We start from the raw sequence: 21,869 nt of genomic DNA on the forward strand, positions 1-21,869 counted from the left end.
CAGATTTTAGATGATGAATACATGTTATTCTAGAATGTTCACTATTTGAAGACTTAAGATTGATTATGTTGAAAAAGCAAATGAAGTAGTCCCAGGTTTTCAAGCTATGCAGTTTGAAGAAAAACTAGTTGCTTTCAACGCTTTGATTACAACCAGCCAACGTTTTAGTTTTACAATTTTAAAAACATTAATTTTAACGTACCCTTTTAAAATTTCTTCAGTACGTTTAGCGCTTTAGTTTTTTAGCGTATTAAAAATTTTCGTTAATTTAGTACCCTTCAACGCTTTTATTATTAAAAATTTTCGTTTTGTTTATTATAATACTAATACATAATTTCGTTCTACAGTAACAACTTTGTAATGTTTTTTACTTATCTTTACACTTTTCTCTCATATATATCTGTGTTATTCTTTACGATTAACGTTACAACAGAGGTATATACAGAATGCCACTTATTGTTTTTCTACAATAGAGATTAGTTTTCGGTACTTCGGTGGCGTTTTTTACTTTAATCCCCACACCCTATTACCTGATGTCCACCACGCCGAGGGATGCGGCTGCCACAGAGGTCAGAAATCAATAACGATGAGTAGTGGTGTTAGTCTTTTGAGCTGTATATTTTCATTTCGACTTTCCATGAAAATATTCTGGTGCAAACATACGTGTAAATGCCTTAACATATTATATAATTAATCCTGGTCGCCAACTTTGCGAAATAAAGAAGAATTCAGCTGTTTAATTGGACGTTTAAATTAAAAATTTATGCGAAAATCACTTCATCGGCCCAATTCGAGTGTTTACAAAATATTTTTATCGGATTTACCACACACGTCAAACGATCAATCATCTGGGGATATTCCTGGCAAGTTTCAAGTCTGTCCGTACGTCTACATCGGCGTTCTGACCCTCCAAAGGGACCCGGGTATAGTGACGTATGATAAACTTTACCGCAGAGGGCATTTTTAAATGATGCCCATCCCGCCGAGGAGTCCAAATATAGGATACCGTTTACGGCAGAGGGAAATTTGGTGCAAAGACGTCTATTTTGGCTGTTTGTTTTGCTTTTAAGACTTGGGAGGTCATGGAATCATTTGCAGTATGCATTGTTTATACTTATGTTTCTTAATGGGCGATTTTCAATGGCGATAATCCAAAACAATTTGATATTTAATATTAACCTATATTCAACACTGAATCCATCAAGTACCAGGACTTAGGATTTCATTGCTGGCAGCAAATGTCTGTATATTATGATAAAAAAGAAACATGAATGATTTTACAAAACGAAGACTTTCAGTGGCAAAACAACTCTATACATGTACAGTATCAGATTGTATGCAATGTAGGAGATATATATTAAAACAATCTAGTACTGATTGCAAAACGATTTATCATTTAATATAAACCGTAAATTCAACACTGAATCCAGCAAGAACGCAAGTGCCGATACCAGCAGGACTTACGGTATCATTATTTCTGTATATTTCATGATAAAAGAAAATGAAACAAAATTGAGTTTACAAAACAAAGACTTATAGTAGCAAAACAACGTCGGAGATAGATAGAAGTTCAATCTAGACTGATTAACACCGTGTTACAGCGGTGATCGCCATTGAAAATCGCCCATTATTAAACACAAGTATAAACAATACATACTGCAAACAATTCCATGACTTCCCAGGTCTCAAAAGCAAAACAAACAGCCAAAACAGACGTTTTCACACCAAATTTCCCTCTGTCGTAAACGATATCCTATATTTTGACTCCTCGGCGGGATGGGCATCATTTAAAAATGCCCTCTGCGGTAAAGTTTATCATACGTCACTATACCCGGGTCCCTTTGGAGGGTCAGAACGCCGGTGTAGACGTACGGACAGACCTGAAACTTGCCAGGATTATCCCCAGATGATTGGTCGTTTGACGTGTGAGGTAAACTCGATCAAATTATTTCGTAAACACTTTGAATTGGGCCGTTGAATATGATTTTCGCATCAATTTTAATAAACGTCCAATTTAAACAGCTGAATACTTCTTTATTTCGCAAAGTTGGCGACCAGGATTAATCATATAATATGTTTAGACATGTACACGTATACCTGTACCAGAATATTTTCATGGAAAGCCAAAATAAAAAAAATACAGCTGAAAAAACTAACACCACTACTCACCGTTATTGATTTCCTACCTCTGTGGCAGCCGCATCCCTCGGCGTGGTGGACATCAGGTAATAGGGTGTGATCCCGATTGTCAACGATTGCGCATTAAAGGGGATTAAGTATCTTGAATTAAATGCAAATAAAACAAAATCCCTAGTATTTATAAAACTGAATATGAAAACAAAACTTTTATTGTTTGTCTATCTGGATGTTTCCTTATTATTGTACGGATCTGAGATATTGGGTATCTATAGTCATAAAGATTTTGTTAAACTACATATAGGATTTTGCAAATATGCATGAGGCGACCGACTTGTGCAGTTTATGGTGAATTAGGAAGATTTCCGTTGTCTACTATAGCCACAGAAAGATCAATAAAGTGCTGGTTGAAAATAATGAAAAATATGTACATGGAAAGTCAAATGTTTACTTTTCTGATGAAGCAGCCAAAGATTTGAATGTTGTTTACATAGAGGAAAATATTAGTGAATTTATTGTTTGTGATTACCTCCCTTTATCGCTATAACTAAAAAGTTCATATGTGATATTGAAGGTAGAGATTTTCTGTTCGTGTAATTATGTATAACATCTAAATAGACATTTGATTTATCTGATTTTTCAACATTTAACTTTCAAATTAATTTTTAAAATGCTTCGGTTGATTGTAACATAACATTGAAGACTAAAGATTTCATATAGGTAAAGGTATTTAACGGAACGGAACAGACCACCAACATTTTTACTTATCTGAAGAAGCTGCCAAAGATTTTAATGTTGTTTACATAGTGGAAAATTTTGGTGAATTTATTATTTGTGATTACCTCCCTTTATCGCTATAACTAAATGTTTTCGTCTTCTAAGGTTACATATTGTGGTTTATTTTTTTTATTTTTGACTGCTTTTGTTTGTACTATATTATGCAGTAAATGACTTTGTAACTTTATGTTAGATTTTATAGATTCTTAGACAAGGAATCCTAAAAAAAATTTCAGACGGCCCGTCGGAGGTAAGTTCTTTTCAGTCACTTAAAATAATGGGAAATAAATAAGATAATGATAAACGTGTAAATAATAATCAAGTAAAATGCGCTAACCGCTTTCGTTTTTATTATATAGAAAAAAATGTATTTTTTCTAATTTTTAAATAATTTTTAAGACCGCGCGCGGTCTTCACACAAATCAGAACTGAACATGAAATTAAGAACGCTCGTAGATAATTTTAATCTCCCTAAAATGAATCATAGTGGATAACATTACTTTGTTAGCATTTTATTGTATAAGGTGACGTATCAGTTATGTCCTACTTAAGTAAATCCCGCTGCTCAACAGCCGCTGCTGCCCCAATGCCCCGAATAGGAGGAGATTAAACTGGATTAGGGATTATGTGGGCTTAGGGATTAAGTCGGATTAAAATGCACCAATGCCCCAATGCCCCAACTCTGTGAAACTCATTGTTATATACTACTTATAATCTAAGAGTGAAAGCAAAATAGAAAACTTTCACCGCGTGTAACTCAATATTTTTAAAGATGTGTAACTCTACCCCTGCTGTTTAAGTAGTAAATTCACTTTCAACACCAAGAAATTGCTTATAAGATTAATCTTTTTCCATTTCTGTACAAGAAATCAATAATAAGTCTTGAAAGAAGTAAAAACTTACTAGAAAAAAAGGAAAATAAGGGAAAAGAATTGGTCCCAGTAGGGCTTGAACCTACGCCCCCCTAAGATTTGCAGTAAAAGTAGGCTTATGGTAGGAATTGAATACTCTTCAAAAAGGGGGTTCTCTATTAGTGATCTAATACCTTAATAAAGACTAGAAAAGTATTGTTCATTTCCCATTTACACGCTTATTACATATTCTCACATTCTGTGTAGAGAGAAGGACATATTGAATTAAATTATTGTTAAATAATGTACGAGTTAGCTATTTTCTGTTTTACTTACAGCATTTCCCAGCAGAATGGCACGAGACAGACGTGCAAAATTACCTGGAAGTTATAACCAGAGCCGACGTCAACGCCGTGTGTATTCCTGCCGCGCGTTGTGACGTTGCAGTTGCTATTTTTGATGACATTGTATATGGTACAGTCTTCCAATTATATAATTGAATAACTGAAATGTTTATCGCTTTTCATAATAAATTTAATTAATATCATTAGTACTAAACATTCTTTTTAAAATACAATGAGAGGAAAGGCATATCAAAACAAGCAGAATTAAAGATTATCTCGCTGAGTCTTTGGCTATCTCTAGAATAGAAACGTTCATCATTACATTACCACTTAAAAATCAAATATGTTGTGATCTAAAGTTGTTGTTTTCAAGGCTGTCATTACGAACGTTATTTTACTATTGTAGACACAAGGATACAGAAATGGCAAGAGAAGGCATTCAGTAGGCCTGTAGGTGGCTGTTACCCTACCTTGGAGTTACTGGGAAGTCCCACAGGCGTCTTTATACCACAGGTACCTGCAGGTGTAAGCGATGAACTTCTTCAGCTGTATTTTGAAAGTGGGAAATCAGGAGGCATTGAGGGCACAGTGGTCGAGCCGGTGGAACTAGGCACTATTGAGGAAAAGAAGTATGCAGTTATTACGATAGAAAATGGGCAAGGTTGGTCATTGTTTAAGTAACTCTTTCTCTTTTTTTATACCAGTTTAAAGTGGCTCTTAATAGAAATAAATTTCCCCAGTTGCCCGTTGCTTACTGCGGTTGTCAGAATATTACATATAAAGTCAGTTGTCCAATCATGGGAAGAATTTCATGCTCTTACACTCTTAACGTAAGGATGTAATGTTTTGTTCTTTTCTCGATTATATATCTTCCGGTTTCTTGTGGTCTTTCTCTGTATAATTTCCGGTTATTATTCTAGCTTCGAGCACTTTGTATTCAAGGTGATCTGATATAATCAACCGTCATTATGTTCATCTTGCGCCGTCAACTCTGGTCTATAAGGCAAATAATAGAAAGAAATTGAACACTGTAGATGCACATTATTCTTTCTGATCTTCATGAAACTTTGTCAAAGTATTTGATTTTATGAAATCAAGGTTTAATTCGAAACTGGGTTATCTAAAATAGAAAAGGTCAAATCATAGAAAAACTTAACACTCTAGACGTAACAATTTCTACCCGATCGGCATGAAACTTGATTAAAATCTTTGTTTGTATAAAGTGTAAGTCAAGTTTGAATCTAGGTCATCTGGGGCAAGATTAGATCACTTGGCCTTATCACAGAAATACCCTAGAAACACAACAGAGGCAATATGTTCCATCCGATCTACATAAAACATGGTCAGAATTTTTCTCATGGTGGGATTTAGGTCAAATTGGTAACTGAGCCATCTGGATAAAATTTAGCTCGGATGGATGGCATGGGACCTTGTTTGTATAAGTTGTAAGATAAACACTGGTACAGTTCAAATATCTGTTGTTTTTCTGTTTAAGCTTTGGGATCTATTTTATCAAAACAAAATCACGGACTTAAGGGTATTGATCTAGAAGTTGGACCGTTCTATCCATCCGTCCATCGGCATATATTAGAAACTCTGAAATCACGAGGAACCGAGTGTGGTAAGTTGTACCTTGATACTATATAGAACGTTAACAAATCAGATATCAATACTTCGATAAATGTAGCACTGTAGTTTCAATCATGCCCTAGTTTTGAAAAGATATATCATTCATTAAAATAACATCACTGTCGCGGCAGATTTCTTTTGTTAATGCTATCCCAAAATGTATAGTGTTTCGAAAGCAATAACGTATTTTCGACGTCCTTTAGACATACGGAAAATATTCTACAGCTATGTTTGAAGCATATTTTTATTTTATTATGACAAAGTATTTATCTGGAAAATGCGATAAGTTAGTTGTACGCGTCCTCTGCCTGAGGTTTAATTGCATGCAAATATTTTCTGTTATTTTACAAACTCTTAATATTAAAATATTTATTGATATGACACTGATACAAAACAGTTAGTTTTCGACAACTGCATTTATTTTTAGCTCGACTATTCGAAGAATAAGTAGAGCTATCCTACTCACCATGGCGTCGGCGCCACACCTTGGTTAAGTTTTTTGTACCAGTCCACATTTTGACAAAGTCTTTTAAGATAAAGCTTTGAAACTTTCAACACTTGTTTACCATCACCATGACCATTTATAGGCAAGAGCACATAACTCCATCAAGGATTTTGGCTGAATAATGAAAATAAATCTATTTTATGTATTAAAGTAAATACATGCTGGTAAAATAGGATGTTATATGCCTTGTATATCTTACAATGAAACCTGTTTTACAGATGACAACTTTATTGAATTTCTGAAGATTGATAGATGTTGTTACATGAATGAGGTCTTAAAATAGTCAGAAAGTCAGCTAGGAACTCAGATGTTCTCTTTTATCATTGGCCAATTAGTATATATAGGCTTAAGTAAATACCTAACACAATGTAGGTAACTTTACAAATGTATGAATTTTCATTAAAATCTACATGGCAGACATTTTTTTAAAAAATAAATTTTATCAGAAAATATGATTTTATGATACAGTCTTAAGAGTGAAAAAGAATTGTAATAATTCAATAGTCTCACAAAATTAAGTTTACTACTAATTCAACCATTATTTTGCTATATTATCTCAGTACTTTTTAAAGATTTAAAAAATCCATATAAAATAAAATTATCTATGGTAGAAAATATACAATTAGATCTGCATATGTTTGTGAGTAATAAGCCTCGATGTATAATTATATTGTAAATTGGTAACCAAATCTAATGAGAACTGCAAAACATGCGCAATTTTACAAATATTCAAAGACTGCCATGTGTTTATTCAATTTAGATATGTTCAAGTGCATCTTTTTTATCTTATAAAAAATACATTAATTTTTTTTATCAAATTTAAATATAACAAATTTAATGTACTGCAAGCAAAAGTAATCAAGCAATATCAGAATTTTTCAAGAGTTAAAATATTTTTCAATTAAAGGGCCTTTGGTTAAACAAGTATCAACATTTTCAAGAAATGACATTCTGATTTTTTCCATAAATCTGAAAAAGAAACATTAATGCAAACAACATAATTCCATTTCCAGGGTGTACAATGTGAGTTATTTTATTTATGTCAACAAACCAATCATTCTTTTGGTCTGTGGTAATCCAAAAACAAATGGACAGATCTTCACTGTTCAGATGTCCATAACTTATTCCAAAAACACTAATTGATGATTCCCCACTTTCAGCCTCTCTATTTGGAAAACACTTTTTTCTTAAAATATTTTGCCTTCACAGTGATATACTGCACTTCAAACTTGTGGCCTCTACTTTAGAGATGAAATGTCATCTTGTCAACACTAAACTACCTGGATCAGACAGTTAAGTCAAAGACTGCACATTTGCAAGTTATAGAAAGTGTTATTTTCATTTGATACAGAATCTTGAGAAGGCTGGCTGTCTTTATGTGTCTTTATCTGCTTTTTACAAATTACATAAAAAAACATGCTAATGGTCATTTACAACTAAAATCAGGGTTTTCCCCCTATAGATCTACCTCCCATGAAAGTGGGTAATCCCAAAGAAAAAAGTATGTTTTTTCACAATTCTGAATTTGAAATTCCCAAATGTGTTTTACCTTATATGGGTGTCTGATGTTTTAAAATGGTTTTGCAAATTTTTATGTATATTTAGGTTGTTTAGGTTATTAAAACAACATTTATTCTGTTTGATCAATTCCTGAAATGTAAATCCATTTATATTGTAAGAAAAGTCTGTCCAATGTTTAAGAAAATAACCTCTGTATGGTGTTTAAATCTGTTGAAGGAGGTGACCATATATCTTGCATAGCTAGAAATTTTTACATGTCGGATTAAAACACTAAATGTTCTGAGACTCACCTGTTTTTATTGTAGTGTTATCTTTTAACATTGATCCTTCAATCAGTTGATACAAACTTCACTTATGGAGATACACAGACAGATTTCTATCCACAGTTTAGATTCATTTCTGCAAGAGAAGTTTTCCCAAACAACGTTCTATTCAGCAAAGTTTGAAGGAACACATCCAAGCATCACATGCCCATTTAGCATATAATCTTTGACTGTCATTGTATTAATATATTAAAATTTTTCGAAATCCGAGTAGAAATCTGATTTCAGCATAATCCAGGACGTAAACTTAGTTAAGCTCTTTGAAGAGCATCAATGAGAGGTAATAAAAATAGGAAAAATACCCCAAATCATACACTTTGGCCCAAATCTACAAGAATGTGTCTGGATGACCCACTTCAATTTATATTTCTTTTTTAAATATCATCTTCCCTTTACACAAACAAATATAATTTTCTGCCGAGACCTGTGCTTCTTTTCAAGATGTAGAACACAACATAAACTTGTTTTGCTCCATAAATATATTTTTTCTTGCAGATGAAAGTCTAGATCATACAAGAATCAAATAAATATTTGGAAATATTAGTTTGGTATGAAACCTTGTTCACTTCCCTTTAAAATTTGCAAGTACGAAAATAAAGGACACTTTCTAGTATTTTCCAGATAACAAAATAGGCATGCACCCCTGATTTATTGAAAATTAAGCAAGTTGGGGATTTGCATCCTCGTTTCCAAGGTAACCGGGACATATATTGAAAAAATGAAAAACAGGATTTTCTTAATTTTGCATCCACTTCAAGAAAACATCGATTTAAAGGAAATCTATGACTATGAGTTTCCAACTTTTTTTGGTTCTTACAGAGAATTGGTCTTAATGTGTCGATATCATTGGCTGGTGCTTGTATGACACTCAGACAACATCAAAAATGACCTTTTGAACGATTTAATAAACTTCCATATACCCATGCTCCGTTACGGACCCCTGTGGGACTTGTGTTTATTTCAAGTTCAAATATTGTTTTCGTATAAGAAAGGCTGACATGTCGTGCTAAAGCCTAGGTATTTTCAAATCATTAGAAAATGCTGAAAATTGACGACCCATTTGCAAAAAAAGGAAAAAGTCCACTGAAACCTGAATGATCATGGAAGAGTGTGTTAATGTTCACCAATTATTATTATGCTTACGTATTAAAATGTGGATTATTCAATAAAATGATCTTGCCAGGATAAATATGTTATACATAGTATTCTGTTCATTATAGACAATGTCTTGTTAATTAAGTTTTAATCTCATTTTCTTTTTGACATTAAAATTCCAGCAGAAGTTTTGAATCTAATATTTAGTCTCATTTTTTTATTTTAACTTCTATGAATGACACTGGATTGTTTTTAATCGTCTTCAAATTCCCCTTTTTGAACCTTGTGATATATTTTATTGATAAATATTTACTTAATTATACTAATAATATGAAATAATTTGTTCAAACATATCTTAACTTAAACATTTGTATTATAAAATAATATCATTGAAAATAAATAAAAAATAAAAAAATAGTGGTCATTTTTGCCGCTAATTTTAACCCTTTCAAAGGCATTTGCCAGATGGCCAAAATATATTTTTGGATTCAGCATACCCAAAATATTTAAAAAAATATGTTGGACCAAATACAAACAAAATGCTTGTAACTTCTTAAATAAGCTTATGTCTGCAAAATCGGACTAGACTATTACAATTATCAAACGTTTTTATCCCAGATGCTATGACCGTATTGTTCCGAGACACACTGCATGTTTAGTGTTAACCCTTTTACAGTTGGTCAGTACGCTTTCCTTTTTTGATTGTGCGCTGACGGGACAGGTGTGGGACTCCATGGTAGCTAGCTCTTAAATGCCCCTCTTGGGACGGACTGGTTTGATATTTGTCCCCTGCCCTGCTTCGTCGTGCCCTAAATGGTGTTTCCCTATGTGCTCGCTCTGGCTTCTGCTAATTCATTGAGTTAATATGTTTATGGTTCCATGGATTTTGATTTATTTATCTTTACATGAGCATATTTTGTGTTTTACGGTGTTTCCCTGTGGGTACCGTTTCGTGTGTTAGGGATCCAGCTGGCGGGGAACAATTTTATGTATATTTTTAGCTCACCTGTCACGTAATGACAAGGTGAGCTTTTGTGATCGCCCTGCGTCCGAATACTGGCCAGATCCTATCATGGGTACCAGAGTTATGGCCCCTTAAAGGGCCAAAATTTGCTATTTTAGGCTTGTAAACACGATAGAGACCACAACTCGCAATTGATTTTAATAAAACTTGCACACGACTTGAAGTGGCATAATACCTTGGACCCAATCGAAACCTGGCCAGATCCCATCATCGGTTTTAGAGTTATGGCCCTTTAAAGGGCCAAGATTTGATATTTTTGACTTGTGAACAAGATAGAGACCACATTTTGCAATTGATTTTAATAATACTTGCATAATATTTCGGTTCCTTTCGAAAACTGGCCAGATCCCATCATGGGTTCCAGCGTTATGGCCCATTGAAGGGCCAAAAATTGCTATTTTGGCTTTTGTAGCCATATAGAGACTTCATTTTTATGGTTTGATTTGATACAAACTTGCAAAATATCTTTAACCAAAAAAAATCTTGTATTCCATGATGAATCCGGCAGATCCAATCATAGGGTCTGGAGTTACGGCGCCTGATTGACCCCAGAAAGAGCCAAAATTTGTTAATTTTACCTTGTAAACACGATAGAAGTGACATTTTACATTCGATTTTAACCAGACTTACAAATAACTTAAGTCACAATGTTATCTCGGTTCCTTTAGAAAACCGGCCAAATTCCGGGTTCTAGAGTTACTGCCCCTGAAAGGGGCAACATTTTCTATATTGGCCCTTTCAGCCATATAGAGGTTTCATTTATGCTTTGATTTGATACAAACTTGCACATAATGTTAATCTTGGTGATCTCTGGGCTAAGTTCGAAACTGGGTCATGTGTGGTAAAATACTTGGTCACCAGGCCAAATCAAATGAAAAGCTTGTTAACACCCTAGAGGCCACATTTATGACCCTATCTTCATGAAACTTGGTCAGAATGTTAACTTGATGATTCTTAGGACAAGTTCGAAACTGGGTCATGTGGGGTCAAAAACTAGGTCACCAGGCAAAATCAAAGGAAGTGCTTGTTAACACTATAGAGGCCATATTTATGACACTATCTTCATGAAACTTAGTTAGAGAGTTTATCTTGATGATTTCTATGCCAAGTTCAAAATTAGGTCATATAGGGTCAGAAACTAGGTCATCAGGTCAACTCAAAAGAAAAGCTTGTTAACATACTTGAGTCCACATTTGTGAACCTATCTTCATTAAACTTGGTCAGAATGTTCATCTGGATGATTTCTAGGCCATGTTCCAAACTGGGATTTGTGGGGTCAAAAACTAGGTCACCCGCTGAAATCCATGAAAATGCTTGTTAACGCTTTAGAAGGCCATATCGTTGATCCTATTTTCATGAAACTTGGTAAAAAGGTTTATCTTGATGATTACAGTCCGAAACTGGGTTATTTGGAGTCAAAAACTAGGTTACCACTCAAATCAAAGGAACAGCTTGTTAACACTGTAGAGGCCACATTTATGACCTGTCTTCATGAAACTTGATCAGAATGTTTATCTTGATGATTCCAAGGCCAAGTTTAACGGGTGAGCGATATAGGATCATCATGACCCTATTGTTGTGTGTTTGTTACTTTTTTGTTATTTATGCGTTTGTTCGTGTTACTGTGAACATGTGTTCAGTAATTGTGTGTTGTATACAGTTGCACGTACACATATTTCCATGTGGAGAGATTTATGAGCGGCTGCGTTCTTTAAATGTGGCTTTTCCTGTAATACTTTTGGCCTGTTTTTTTTTGTCAACTGTAATTTTTCGAATCGCATAAAATAATACATTTAGATAAAAATGACACAATAAAGAAGGATAAAATGCTTTAGTGATATAACTGCAGAGATTCAACAATTTTTTATTCAATGTAGCACATAGAAGCATGTAAAATAGTTCTGACTAACTAATGACTAGTCTTCAGGACTTCAGGCTTTTTTCAATGAATATGTTAGAGTGATGAAAGAATAGTGAGGCACAAGTAACTATCTGGTTAAGACTTCTCGGCGATATATGACCATTTTGTGTCTATTCGCCGTAAAACCCAACTCACCCCCCCCCCACCCCCAGAGCAGAAAATTTTTTATGGAGATTCGGAATACCTCATATTGATTGATTGTTGATTGATATAAATAACTTTTGTATCACAAATATTTCAAACTTTATATTGTTATAGTGTGAGAGGTATATTATGTACATAGTTATGCATTATTATACCGTTTGTGTCGAAGGAGAGAGGCATATTCCGTCTGTCCGTCAGTCTGTTCGTGTACTAAATTCCTATATTTTTCACCCAATTGAACTGAAATTTGGTTTACGTTATAAACATTTGGACATACAATGTTTTCGAAGTTGTTGTCTTTTTTTTGACTTTGAAAGAAAAAAAAACTACATCAGAGCATTGGGCTTCCTTTCAATTGAAATAAAACTTTGAATACATCATCAAAACGTAGCGAACATGCGCATATAGCCGGGACTTAGTTATCTGATAGTTGTTTTGGAGTAATGGCCATTTTTCTGGACTTTGAAACATTACGACTACATCTGAACATTGTGTACTCAACGTTTCCTATAATCATCACCTATTTGAAATGAAACTCGGCATACATCATCAACACGAAGTTGACATGCCGGGACTTTATTATTCTGTCAAGCATTTTCAGGGAATATGTACCGTAAATGACATCATTCATTGTTAAAGCTTTAAGTTTACCAAAAACATGTTTCAATTTTAATCAGAGTACTTGCTGTCATCTACAGTAAAACGTATTGAGTGGCCCGCATTTCAAATTGATTTGTAACGCTCGAGTAGACCCGAGTTAGATTTTCAGCTAGCCAATCCGCATGCACCTGGCTGTGCCTGGATAAATACGAACTAAATAAACAGCTGAAAATTTCCCTGAAATAACATAAGTAAAGATGTCTTGATTTAATGCGTAAATATTCGACAATAAAAATTGAAGCCCATATTCCTCCTACCTGTTTCTCCGAAAACTGTTAAATTTGTTTGAATTTCATAAACACTACCGGCACTATTTGGAACTATCATACACGGTGTCAAATTAAGTTGTCCTGGCCCTGACACCACAACAAAAGAAAATGCCTTTGTACATATTATACCCTACACCTAGGTATGCTATGGTCAAGAATGGGAAAATATACTTACTATACTTACCCATTTCAATCACCCATTTCTCACCTACATATCGCAGTTCGGTAAAAGTGTGTTATGCATATTGAACAAGTGGTAATTTATCTTCCTTTGTGCACCATTTCCATTGTCTTAATATTTTTTATCACAGAGACACTCAGCGTTTTTTCATCTTTTCGTCAATAATCTTGGATGAACTTTCCTATTGCATTTTCTTTCTGGTCTAGTGTCAGTGGTCCTGGCCGCTGAAGGATGTTTTTTTCAAACTACATACGAAAAACAGGACATTAAGATCAATTGCAGTTCACAAGAACCGTAACACCATGTTAAACCATTTTTAAATTATACCCCTTAATGCACTTAGATTTCCTTGTACAAAGCACAATTCCAAAAGTGTAGGAGACATTTCAGTGAAAATAAATACTAGATCGATACCAATGAAAGAGAGAGAGAGAGAGAGGTGGGGGAGAGTGGGGTGGGGGTGGGGGGGGGGCGGCTGGGGAAAGAGAGGGTGAGAGAGAGTAATGCAGAAGAACCATAACTCTGTGTTGAATAGTTGTCAAATTATTTCCATTTTTGCAATTTGATTGCCCGTAGCAAAATTCTAGAAGTGCTGAAGAAATTTCAATGAAAGATAGTTAACAATTAGAGGAAGTGCGGTGCCCCAGAACCATAACTCAGATTGGATATTTTCAAATTATCTCCCTTTTAGTACTTACTTTCTGGTCCAGAGTACAGAAGACATTTCAATAAATTTTGAAGCATAGATAAGAATTAATAAATGGGAATACAGTGCACAAGAACGATTACCTTGTATGGCTTTTTAAAAAGTTATTTTGTACATATTCTTAAAAGTGGTCATTTCACCACTTGACAAAATCTTGTCGGTGTGCAACCATCAGTTCCTCCGATAGCATAGTATACGCGATGTCTTCAACTGCACTAGGCTAATATACAACAATTACACGTTGAAAATGTTTTAATTTGGCAGGGTCCTCCGAGTACAAATGCTCTAGTCTTTTATAGATGTGTAAAGGGAATCTACCTAGTTCTCCATACACCATAGAATATATCAGTTTAGCTTATCTGGGCACAAAGTACTGAATGTGATTTACAGTGATACTCGTCCTTTGACCCTCCGTGAAACTTGGTCATTTAGGTCAAATTATAAGAAAACTTTGTTAACACTTTAATAGCTACAGTTTCTGTCTGATCTTCATATACTCCGTCAGAATATTTGTTTTTATAAAATCAAGGTCATGTTCAAACTGAGTTACATGAGATAAAAAAACTAAGTCAATAGATTAAATTATAGAAAAGCTATTAAATCTTGGTTACTAAGTCAATTATAGAAAAAAATATTAATATTCTAGTAGCCACATTTTCTGTTTTCTCTTTGCAAACATTTGCCAGAAAGTTTGTCCTTACGATATCCAAGTTTGATTTAAAACTGGGTTGCCCGAGGTCTGAGACTTTATAACTATGTCAAATAATATAAGAACACTATTAGCACTCTGTATGTGTCTGTCAGAATATGTGCCTTTATAAAGTCTATGTTGTGCTTCAAATGTTTAACCTGAGGTTTAAACCTAGATCACTACGTTAAATAAGTTCCACTACACAATGTCAACTAAGGTCAAAATTTAGTTCAACCGGTCTCAAAAGTGTTTACATTACTGAATTTGGATATTTTTCAGAAATGTCTCTAAATGGCAGTTTTAAAATTAATTACGATATTAGTTAGACTGTTATAAGAATACTAGAAATAGTAGACTAGGAGAGAAGAATTATTAAATTGAGAGTACCTCTACCAAGAAAGTTAAGTTATATATGCAATGTGACAACTCTCTCACTTACAATAAGCACTTCATAATGTACATATACAAAAACTGCAGTTATTCATGAAAAACCACAGACAATATAGCTGTGTAAAATATGAAAATGTGTTGAAATGGCAACACTGACTTTAACAATTACAGACTAACTGCAATTTAAGTATAGAAAATTCATTTAACTCACCAACAGTTGATAACTGAGTGTTCTGTACTTTAAAACTGTTCTACTGTAAAATTCTTGTAAAATGGATAATGTCCTATTATGCCACTTATACACACAACACTGTCACTGTCTTAAACTGTTTGCTTTGAAAATAACACTTAGTTCCTGGTGTTAGGGACTAAATCACTGTTCAAATTACTGTAAATCACTGTTCTCCACTGTACTTTCTTCCCGTAGTCAAAATGAAAAGTGATAAATACTTTTCACTTAAAATCCAAAAAATTAATCTCACTGTTCGTCACTGTTCTAAATAAATCCACTGTCACTGTTTATAAATTAACTGTTCAAACTCTTCGTTGACACCGTAAATAATAGTTCTCCTCGGATTTGTGTTTAAATTCCAAAAATGTTCTGAAGTAGAACATAACTTAAACATCCAGTTCTGTAGTAGTATCAGAATCAAAAATCTGATTACCGTATTTACACCAATAAAAATCCATATAAATTTTCACGTGAATCACTGTTTTTAAAGTGTACAAATGAGCGTTCATGTATATATCTACTAATCTGCTGTTGCTGGCTGATGTTCTTCACTGGTGTGTCTGGCTTGTATACACAATATCACGTTGGGCGCCATTTGTCACTTGGCTAGTTTTACTTAAAGTCCCTTTGTAAATTATAAGGAAGTATAACTGCTAGTGGCGGTTGAGGAGTAGGTCCATCTGGAGGCCATGTGTAGGAAACAAGCTCTTAGTATCTTTATCAATTTATTGGTTGGTAAACTAAGCATCCTGAAAGTACATAACATTAACAAAACTTACAATCAGGTAATACACATAATAGATACATCAGAATACCATACATATTATAATAAATGCATAAATATCTTATTCATATAGTAATACAGGTTAAAACATATAGTTGTGTGTAGTGGCACCTTGCAGTCATTAAACATAATACTTAGTACATATACTTGAATTATATGTAAACTTACATATACATTAAAAGTATACAATTACATATTACACATGTACATAACAAAACAAATGTATGCTTACCAAGTTGTGGACTTAAATGCATCATCACTATAGAAAACATCACCAGCTGCACCACAACAACTCATCTGCTCTATCACACTGTGATTCAGGTTAATGGTCTGCAAATGATTAAATTGTTAAATGTGTAATTAAAGAATGAGACAGAGATATGTGAGAAGACTGCCATTTATGAAACATGATTTTACTCAAAATATACTAATCTGTCTAAATCAGAAAAGTCCAAAACTGTAAAGGTTAAGATCATTATCTATCACTTTATAAGACCAGCAAAACTGATAGGAACCTTATAAATGAAATTAACTAACCTCTGACTAATAATTCCATCCATTTAAAACTAATACATTACAGATTTAAAATGACTTCTACCAAATACATGTACACAGTATTAAAGTTTTCCAGGTAGTGAGATATTGATCACTGATGCCTAAACCAATCAGAACACAGTCTTTTAGAGTGAACAAATTGACCTAAGGTCAATACACCTGACTGGACACAAACTACAACTATGGTTAAAGGGAGATAACTTAGCTAAAACAACTACTTAATCCAAAGCCTTAAAATCAAGACTGCCACAATAGAAACACAGAGGCCATATTTTCCACTTGATTTATAAGACTTTGGTAGATTTTTTGTGTCTGTAAAATCTAAATAGTTTGAAACTGGATTATATAAAGTCAAAACAAAAACTAGTTCACTATGTCAAATAATAGAAACACATTTTTAACACTTTAGAGGCCATATCTTGCATCTGATCATCATAAAAATCATAGAAAAACCTTGTTAAAACTGAAGAGACAACATTTTCTACCTGACCTTTATAACATTAGGTCAAGATATATGTCTATGTTAGATCTAGGATACATTTGTATACAGGTAAACTTGGGCGGAATGTTTGTTTTAATGGAATCCAGATATAATCAGGTACAAGGTTATCTGTGGATAAGAATAATATAAGGTGAGCTATACATGCCATTTATGGCCCTCTTGTTTAAATTCTATTGCATCGTTTATATAGTGTAACAACAGTTTTATCTATGTTTACAGTTATACCCCATGATTTATAATATGCCTCCTTTTGTTGACCCTGAACAGTATAGTGGGTAAAAACAAGGATTAAATATCCAGCAGGGAAATCCACGTTCCAAATACGCAGCCTGCCCAAACATTATTCAAGCACGCAGACGTGCATACGACGAACAAATACACTTACACAAAGCAAACGGTAGGACAAAACAAACAAATAAAGGAGCACAGTGGGGCACCGCCTTGGAACGGTCAGCGGCAAAACCACCACTGGGGAGCTAAAACCGGTTTATAGTGCTCTTACCCCCACCATGTTCCAAAGTCTAAGGACAGTGTAATTATTCCCGCCATGTGAAACCCTAACATACACAATGACAGCAGAAGGCATGTTATGTAAAACACAAATTTGCTCTTGAATATTTATAGAAATCCTTAAGAACTTAAAACGCATGTACTCATTGCTTTTGTAGAATACAACAAGGGAAACACTCTTAAGGACCCGACGAAACAGGCTAGAAGATAAATCAAAATATAGCCGCCATAACATGCCTAAATATTTTTCATTATTCAACAAACATAAAACCACCCCATTTTTATTGTACACTATAAATTCAACACCTGGTTCATTTTTTGTTATTGTTCGGTTTAACGTCACAACGGCACAAATATAGGTCATTTGGCGACTTTCCATTACTTGATGATGGAGGAAGACCCCAAGTGCCTCTCATGGCATTATTACAGGCAATGGCGGGCACTACTATATTTTAAGGATTAAAATCTGAATCACGATAGTGGAATTTAGCAAAGAAATTACGTAATTTATAATAACGGTAGCCTTATTTGAAGAAGCTTATTTGTAATACATTGATTACGTTTTGAAATCCTCAACATGATTACATGCTCCTGCAAACCGAATCAATTGATAAATATATATCCTATAAGATGTTACCTGGGGTACATCCCCAGCCGAATGGGGTAAATTTACAATACCAAAATTAAAATGACCCCCTTGTTTGAAATCTACCCTTATCTATTATCTTTGGTAAGTATAAAAGGCTCATTTGTGGTGTAAAATTCTTTCATGTGAGGACGAAATCAATGTGGCTTACGTAAAGTCGATGGTTCTATCCAGGTACCTGCTCGTGATGAAATAATGCCAAGATGGGCACCGGGGTCTTCCTACACCATCAAAAGCAGGAAAATTGTCATGTCCCATAAATGAGTCGTTGTGACGTTAAACCCAACAAAAACTCACACTTTAAGGGACTGGTACAACCATTCCTTGTGTCCAACCTGAAAAATATATACTATACGAATACATTTAAAACGGAATAATCAATAACACTCCAGTATCAATAATTATTTACATTCAAGTTAAATTATTTCCTCCACTTTTAACTTTTTTAAGTGATGAATTTATAGCTAGTTCAACTACTTCCATTAATAAATCGTTATTAAACTCATTTACACTGTGACTATCAAAATTATCATGTCTTATTTTTACTTCACTTGAACATCTAAAATGATATCATTACCAGCAAGTAAATATCTAAATTGTTCTTCATATGTTTCAGCTATTTTCACTTTGATTTCTTATTTTCGGATCAACATGTCTGCGACTGGTTCGTTGCCAGATCATTGAGTGTTTTCTGCTAACCTTTGAAACTGCATTTCTTTGAATTTTTTTATTTACATTTAACGTTTGTTAGGCAATAATTCATTATTTTCCATAGCCTTATTTTTTTCTAATTTTCTATCAAAGCTCCCTTCAAACATTTTCAAATCCATATTGAAAGGATGGGTTTTTGAATTTCAGCTTTTGTAAACGATTTAAAACAACTCATGTATGTGTTCTTATTCATTAAAGATGTTTCAAACTTCACACATGTTGTCTTCATCATCACATCAGCATGACATAACTCTTGCGATTATTTTGATGAAATTATGTACCTTTTTATTAAGGTATTTATTGAAAAAGTGTTGTTATTGATTGAAAACTAGTTAGAATGAATTAGAGTTAATATATGTCTTTCCCTTTCATAACTGTTGCAATCATATTGATTTAATTCGTTCACTTTGGATCTAGCTTTTCTAATAAAATTATTATCATTATTTATTATTTTTATTATTTTTGTTGTTTTTATTATCATTATTATAACTATTATAATTATTATCATTATTAGTCCCCTACTGATTGAAAACCAGTTTCGGGGACTATAGGAATGCGCTTTTCCGTCATTCCGTCTGTCCGTCCGGTCCATAACTCTGTCATCCATGAATGGATTTTAATATTACTTGGCACAAATGTTCCCCATGATGAGACGGACCCGTAGCTTAAAGGTCAAGGTCACAATTGGAGGTCAAAGGTCAACATGTTTTTTTTCCTGTCCGGTCCATAACTCTCCCATCCATGAAGGGATTTTAATATAAATTGGCACAAATGTACCTCATAATAAGACGATGTGTCATGCACAACTTTCAGACCCCTAGCTCAAAGGTCAAGGTCACACTTAGCAGTCAAATGTTAACATAGCATGAACAGGGTCTGTTTCGTGTCCAGTCCATATCTCAGACATTCATTAAGGGATTTTAATATTACCCGGCATAAGACGACATATCATGCACAAATCCCGGACCCCTAGCTCAAAGATCAAGGTCACAATTGGGGGTCGAAGGTCAACAGAGTTTTTTTCCTGTCCGGTCCATAACTCTGCCATCCGTGAAGGGATTTTAATATTACATGGCTTAAATGTTCCCCATGATGAGACAATGTGTCATGCACAAAACCCGCTTAGCTCATAAGTCAAGGTCACAATTGGAGGTCGAAGGTCAGTAAGGTTTTTTTCCTGTCCGATCCAGAACTCTGTCATCCATGAAGGGATTACAATATTACTTGGGATAAATGTTCACCATGATGAGACGACGGACCATGCGCAACACCAAGAACCCTAACTTAAAGGTCAAGGTCACACAAAGGTCAATATAATTTTCTTCCTGTCCGGTCTATAACTTTGTCATGCAAAACAGGATTTAAATATCAGTTGGCACAAATATTTCCATGGATGAGACAACATGTCACGCGCAAAACCCGGGCCCAAGGTCTAATGTCAAGGTCACACTTAGAGACCAAAGGTCAGACACCAGAATGACTTTGTCTGGAACATTTCCTCTCATGCATGGAGGAATTTTGATGTAACTTGGCACAAATGTTCACCAACATAAGACGAATTGTCATGCACAAGACGCCAAACGTCAAATTCAAGAATGACTTTGTTGGGAGCATTTCTTCTTCATACATGGAGGGATTTTGATGTACTTGGACCAAATGTTCACCACCATGAGGCCTTGTTTTTAGAAATATGTCCCTTTGTTGTTACTATAAATGGATTATATTGTAACTTTTTTATTACTGGCCGTAGAGAAAAATCGAGACCACTTTCCTGTGGTAGAACATGCACGTTACATCCAATTTTAGGTGTATTTTGACCTATCTCTACCTGGTAAAGAGTTTCTTGTGGACTTATATTATATAGATTTTTTTTGATTTTTAACAAAAAAAAAAAAAATTAGGATTAATTTCCCTTTGTTTATTACTATAAATAACTTACATGATAACTTCTTTATAATCGGCCGAAAAAATTCAATATGAAAACAACTGTGGGTTTTTATTTATATGCACATTTTAATCCAAGTGTGTTGTCATAATATATTGTATATACTTAGTATAGTACAATATTGTTTATACATCATTGACAGATATCAGTTCATTATCTTATACTGCAATAGAGAAAATTAGGTGCCTTCCAGTAAGGGACTTTGTATTGCATGGCAATACTTCATTCACTTGTTATTATTGTTGTTATCTTTTCTACTCTAATTTTACAATTACGACTAAATTCCGTACCTCTTTGGCTACCATTTTAATGTCCTTCAACTTTGTTAGGATTAAACTATTTTTCAATATAATATACATGTATCAGGTAGGGTGATCACATGACCTTTGTTTATGATCACATTGTGTCCACTTCAATGGCTGCTAACATGGAGTAGAGAGTACTCCCTATTTTTCTGCTATTTCTTATCATATTTAAAAAATTTTACCGACCATGTTCCAGCCAACAAGTTTACGGTTCCTTCGATGTATTATTTTGCAGTGTGACTGTTGTCGTTTTCCCCTTTACCCTGCATAGATTTTTGAAGAGGTGATTTTTTGTTGTTGAAATATTATAGTGTGGTCACATTGAGTCCAAGGTTCGAAATAAGACATTTATGTATTTAAACAGGTCTGTTGTTGTAGAAATTTACGGAAAATACACTGCGATTATTTATATTGCTTCACACGTGACTTGTAAATGTTTATGCGTGATTTCTACAGTGTTCCAAGGATACATGTCTGAATTGTCACATTATGTCATGGTCACATTGTGTCCA

General features: G+C 34.1%; 1 protein-coding gene across 1 annotated transcript in view; it reads left to right on the forward strand.

Annotated features, from left to right (window-relative positions):
• LOC128552712 (uncharacterized) overlaps nt 1-6,525 on the forward strand; it is a 31,619-nt gene extending 25,094 nt beyond the window's left edge. Inside the window, exons 2-5 of the mRNA XM_053533759.1 lie at nt 4,103-4,238; nt 4,515-4,769; nt 5,604-5,729; nt 6,461-6,525. Coding sequence (XP_053389734.1) covers nt 4,103-4,238; nt 4,515-4,769; nt 5,604-5,729; nt 6,461-6,525 — 582 coding nt within the window. The remainder of the gene's footprint in view (nt 1-4,102; nt 4,239-4,514; nt 4,770-5,603; nt 5,730-6,460) is intronic.
• The last annotated feature ends 15,344 nt before the right edge of the window (nt 6,526-21,869 follow it).

This window comes from Mercenaria mercenaria, unplaced genomic scaffold (genome assembly GCF_021730395.1).
Source record: "Mercenaria mercenaria strain notata unplaced genomic scaffold, MADL_Memer_1 contig_3076, whole genome shotgun sequence".
NCBI classification, from domain to species: domain Eukaryota; kingdom Metazoa; phylum Mollusca; class Bivalvia; order Venerida; family Veneridae; genus Mercenaria; species Mercenaria mercenaria.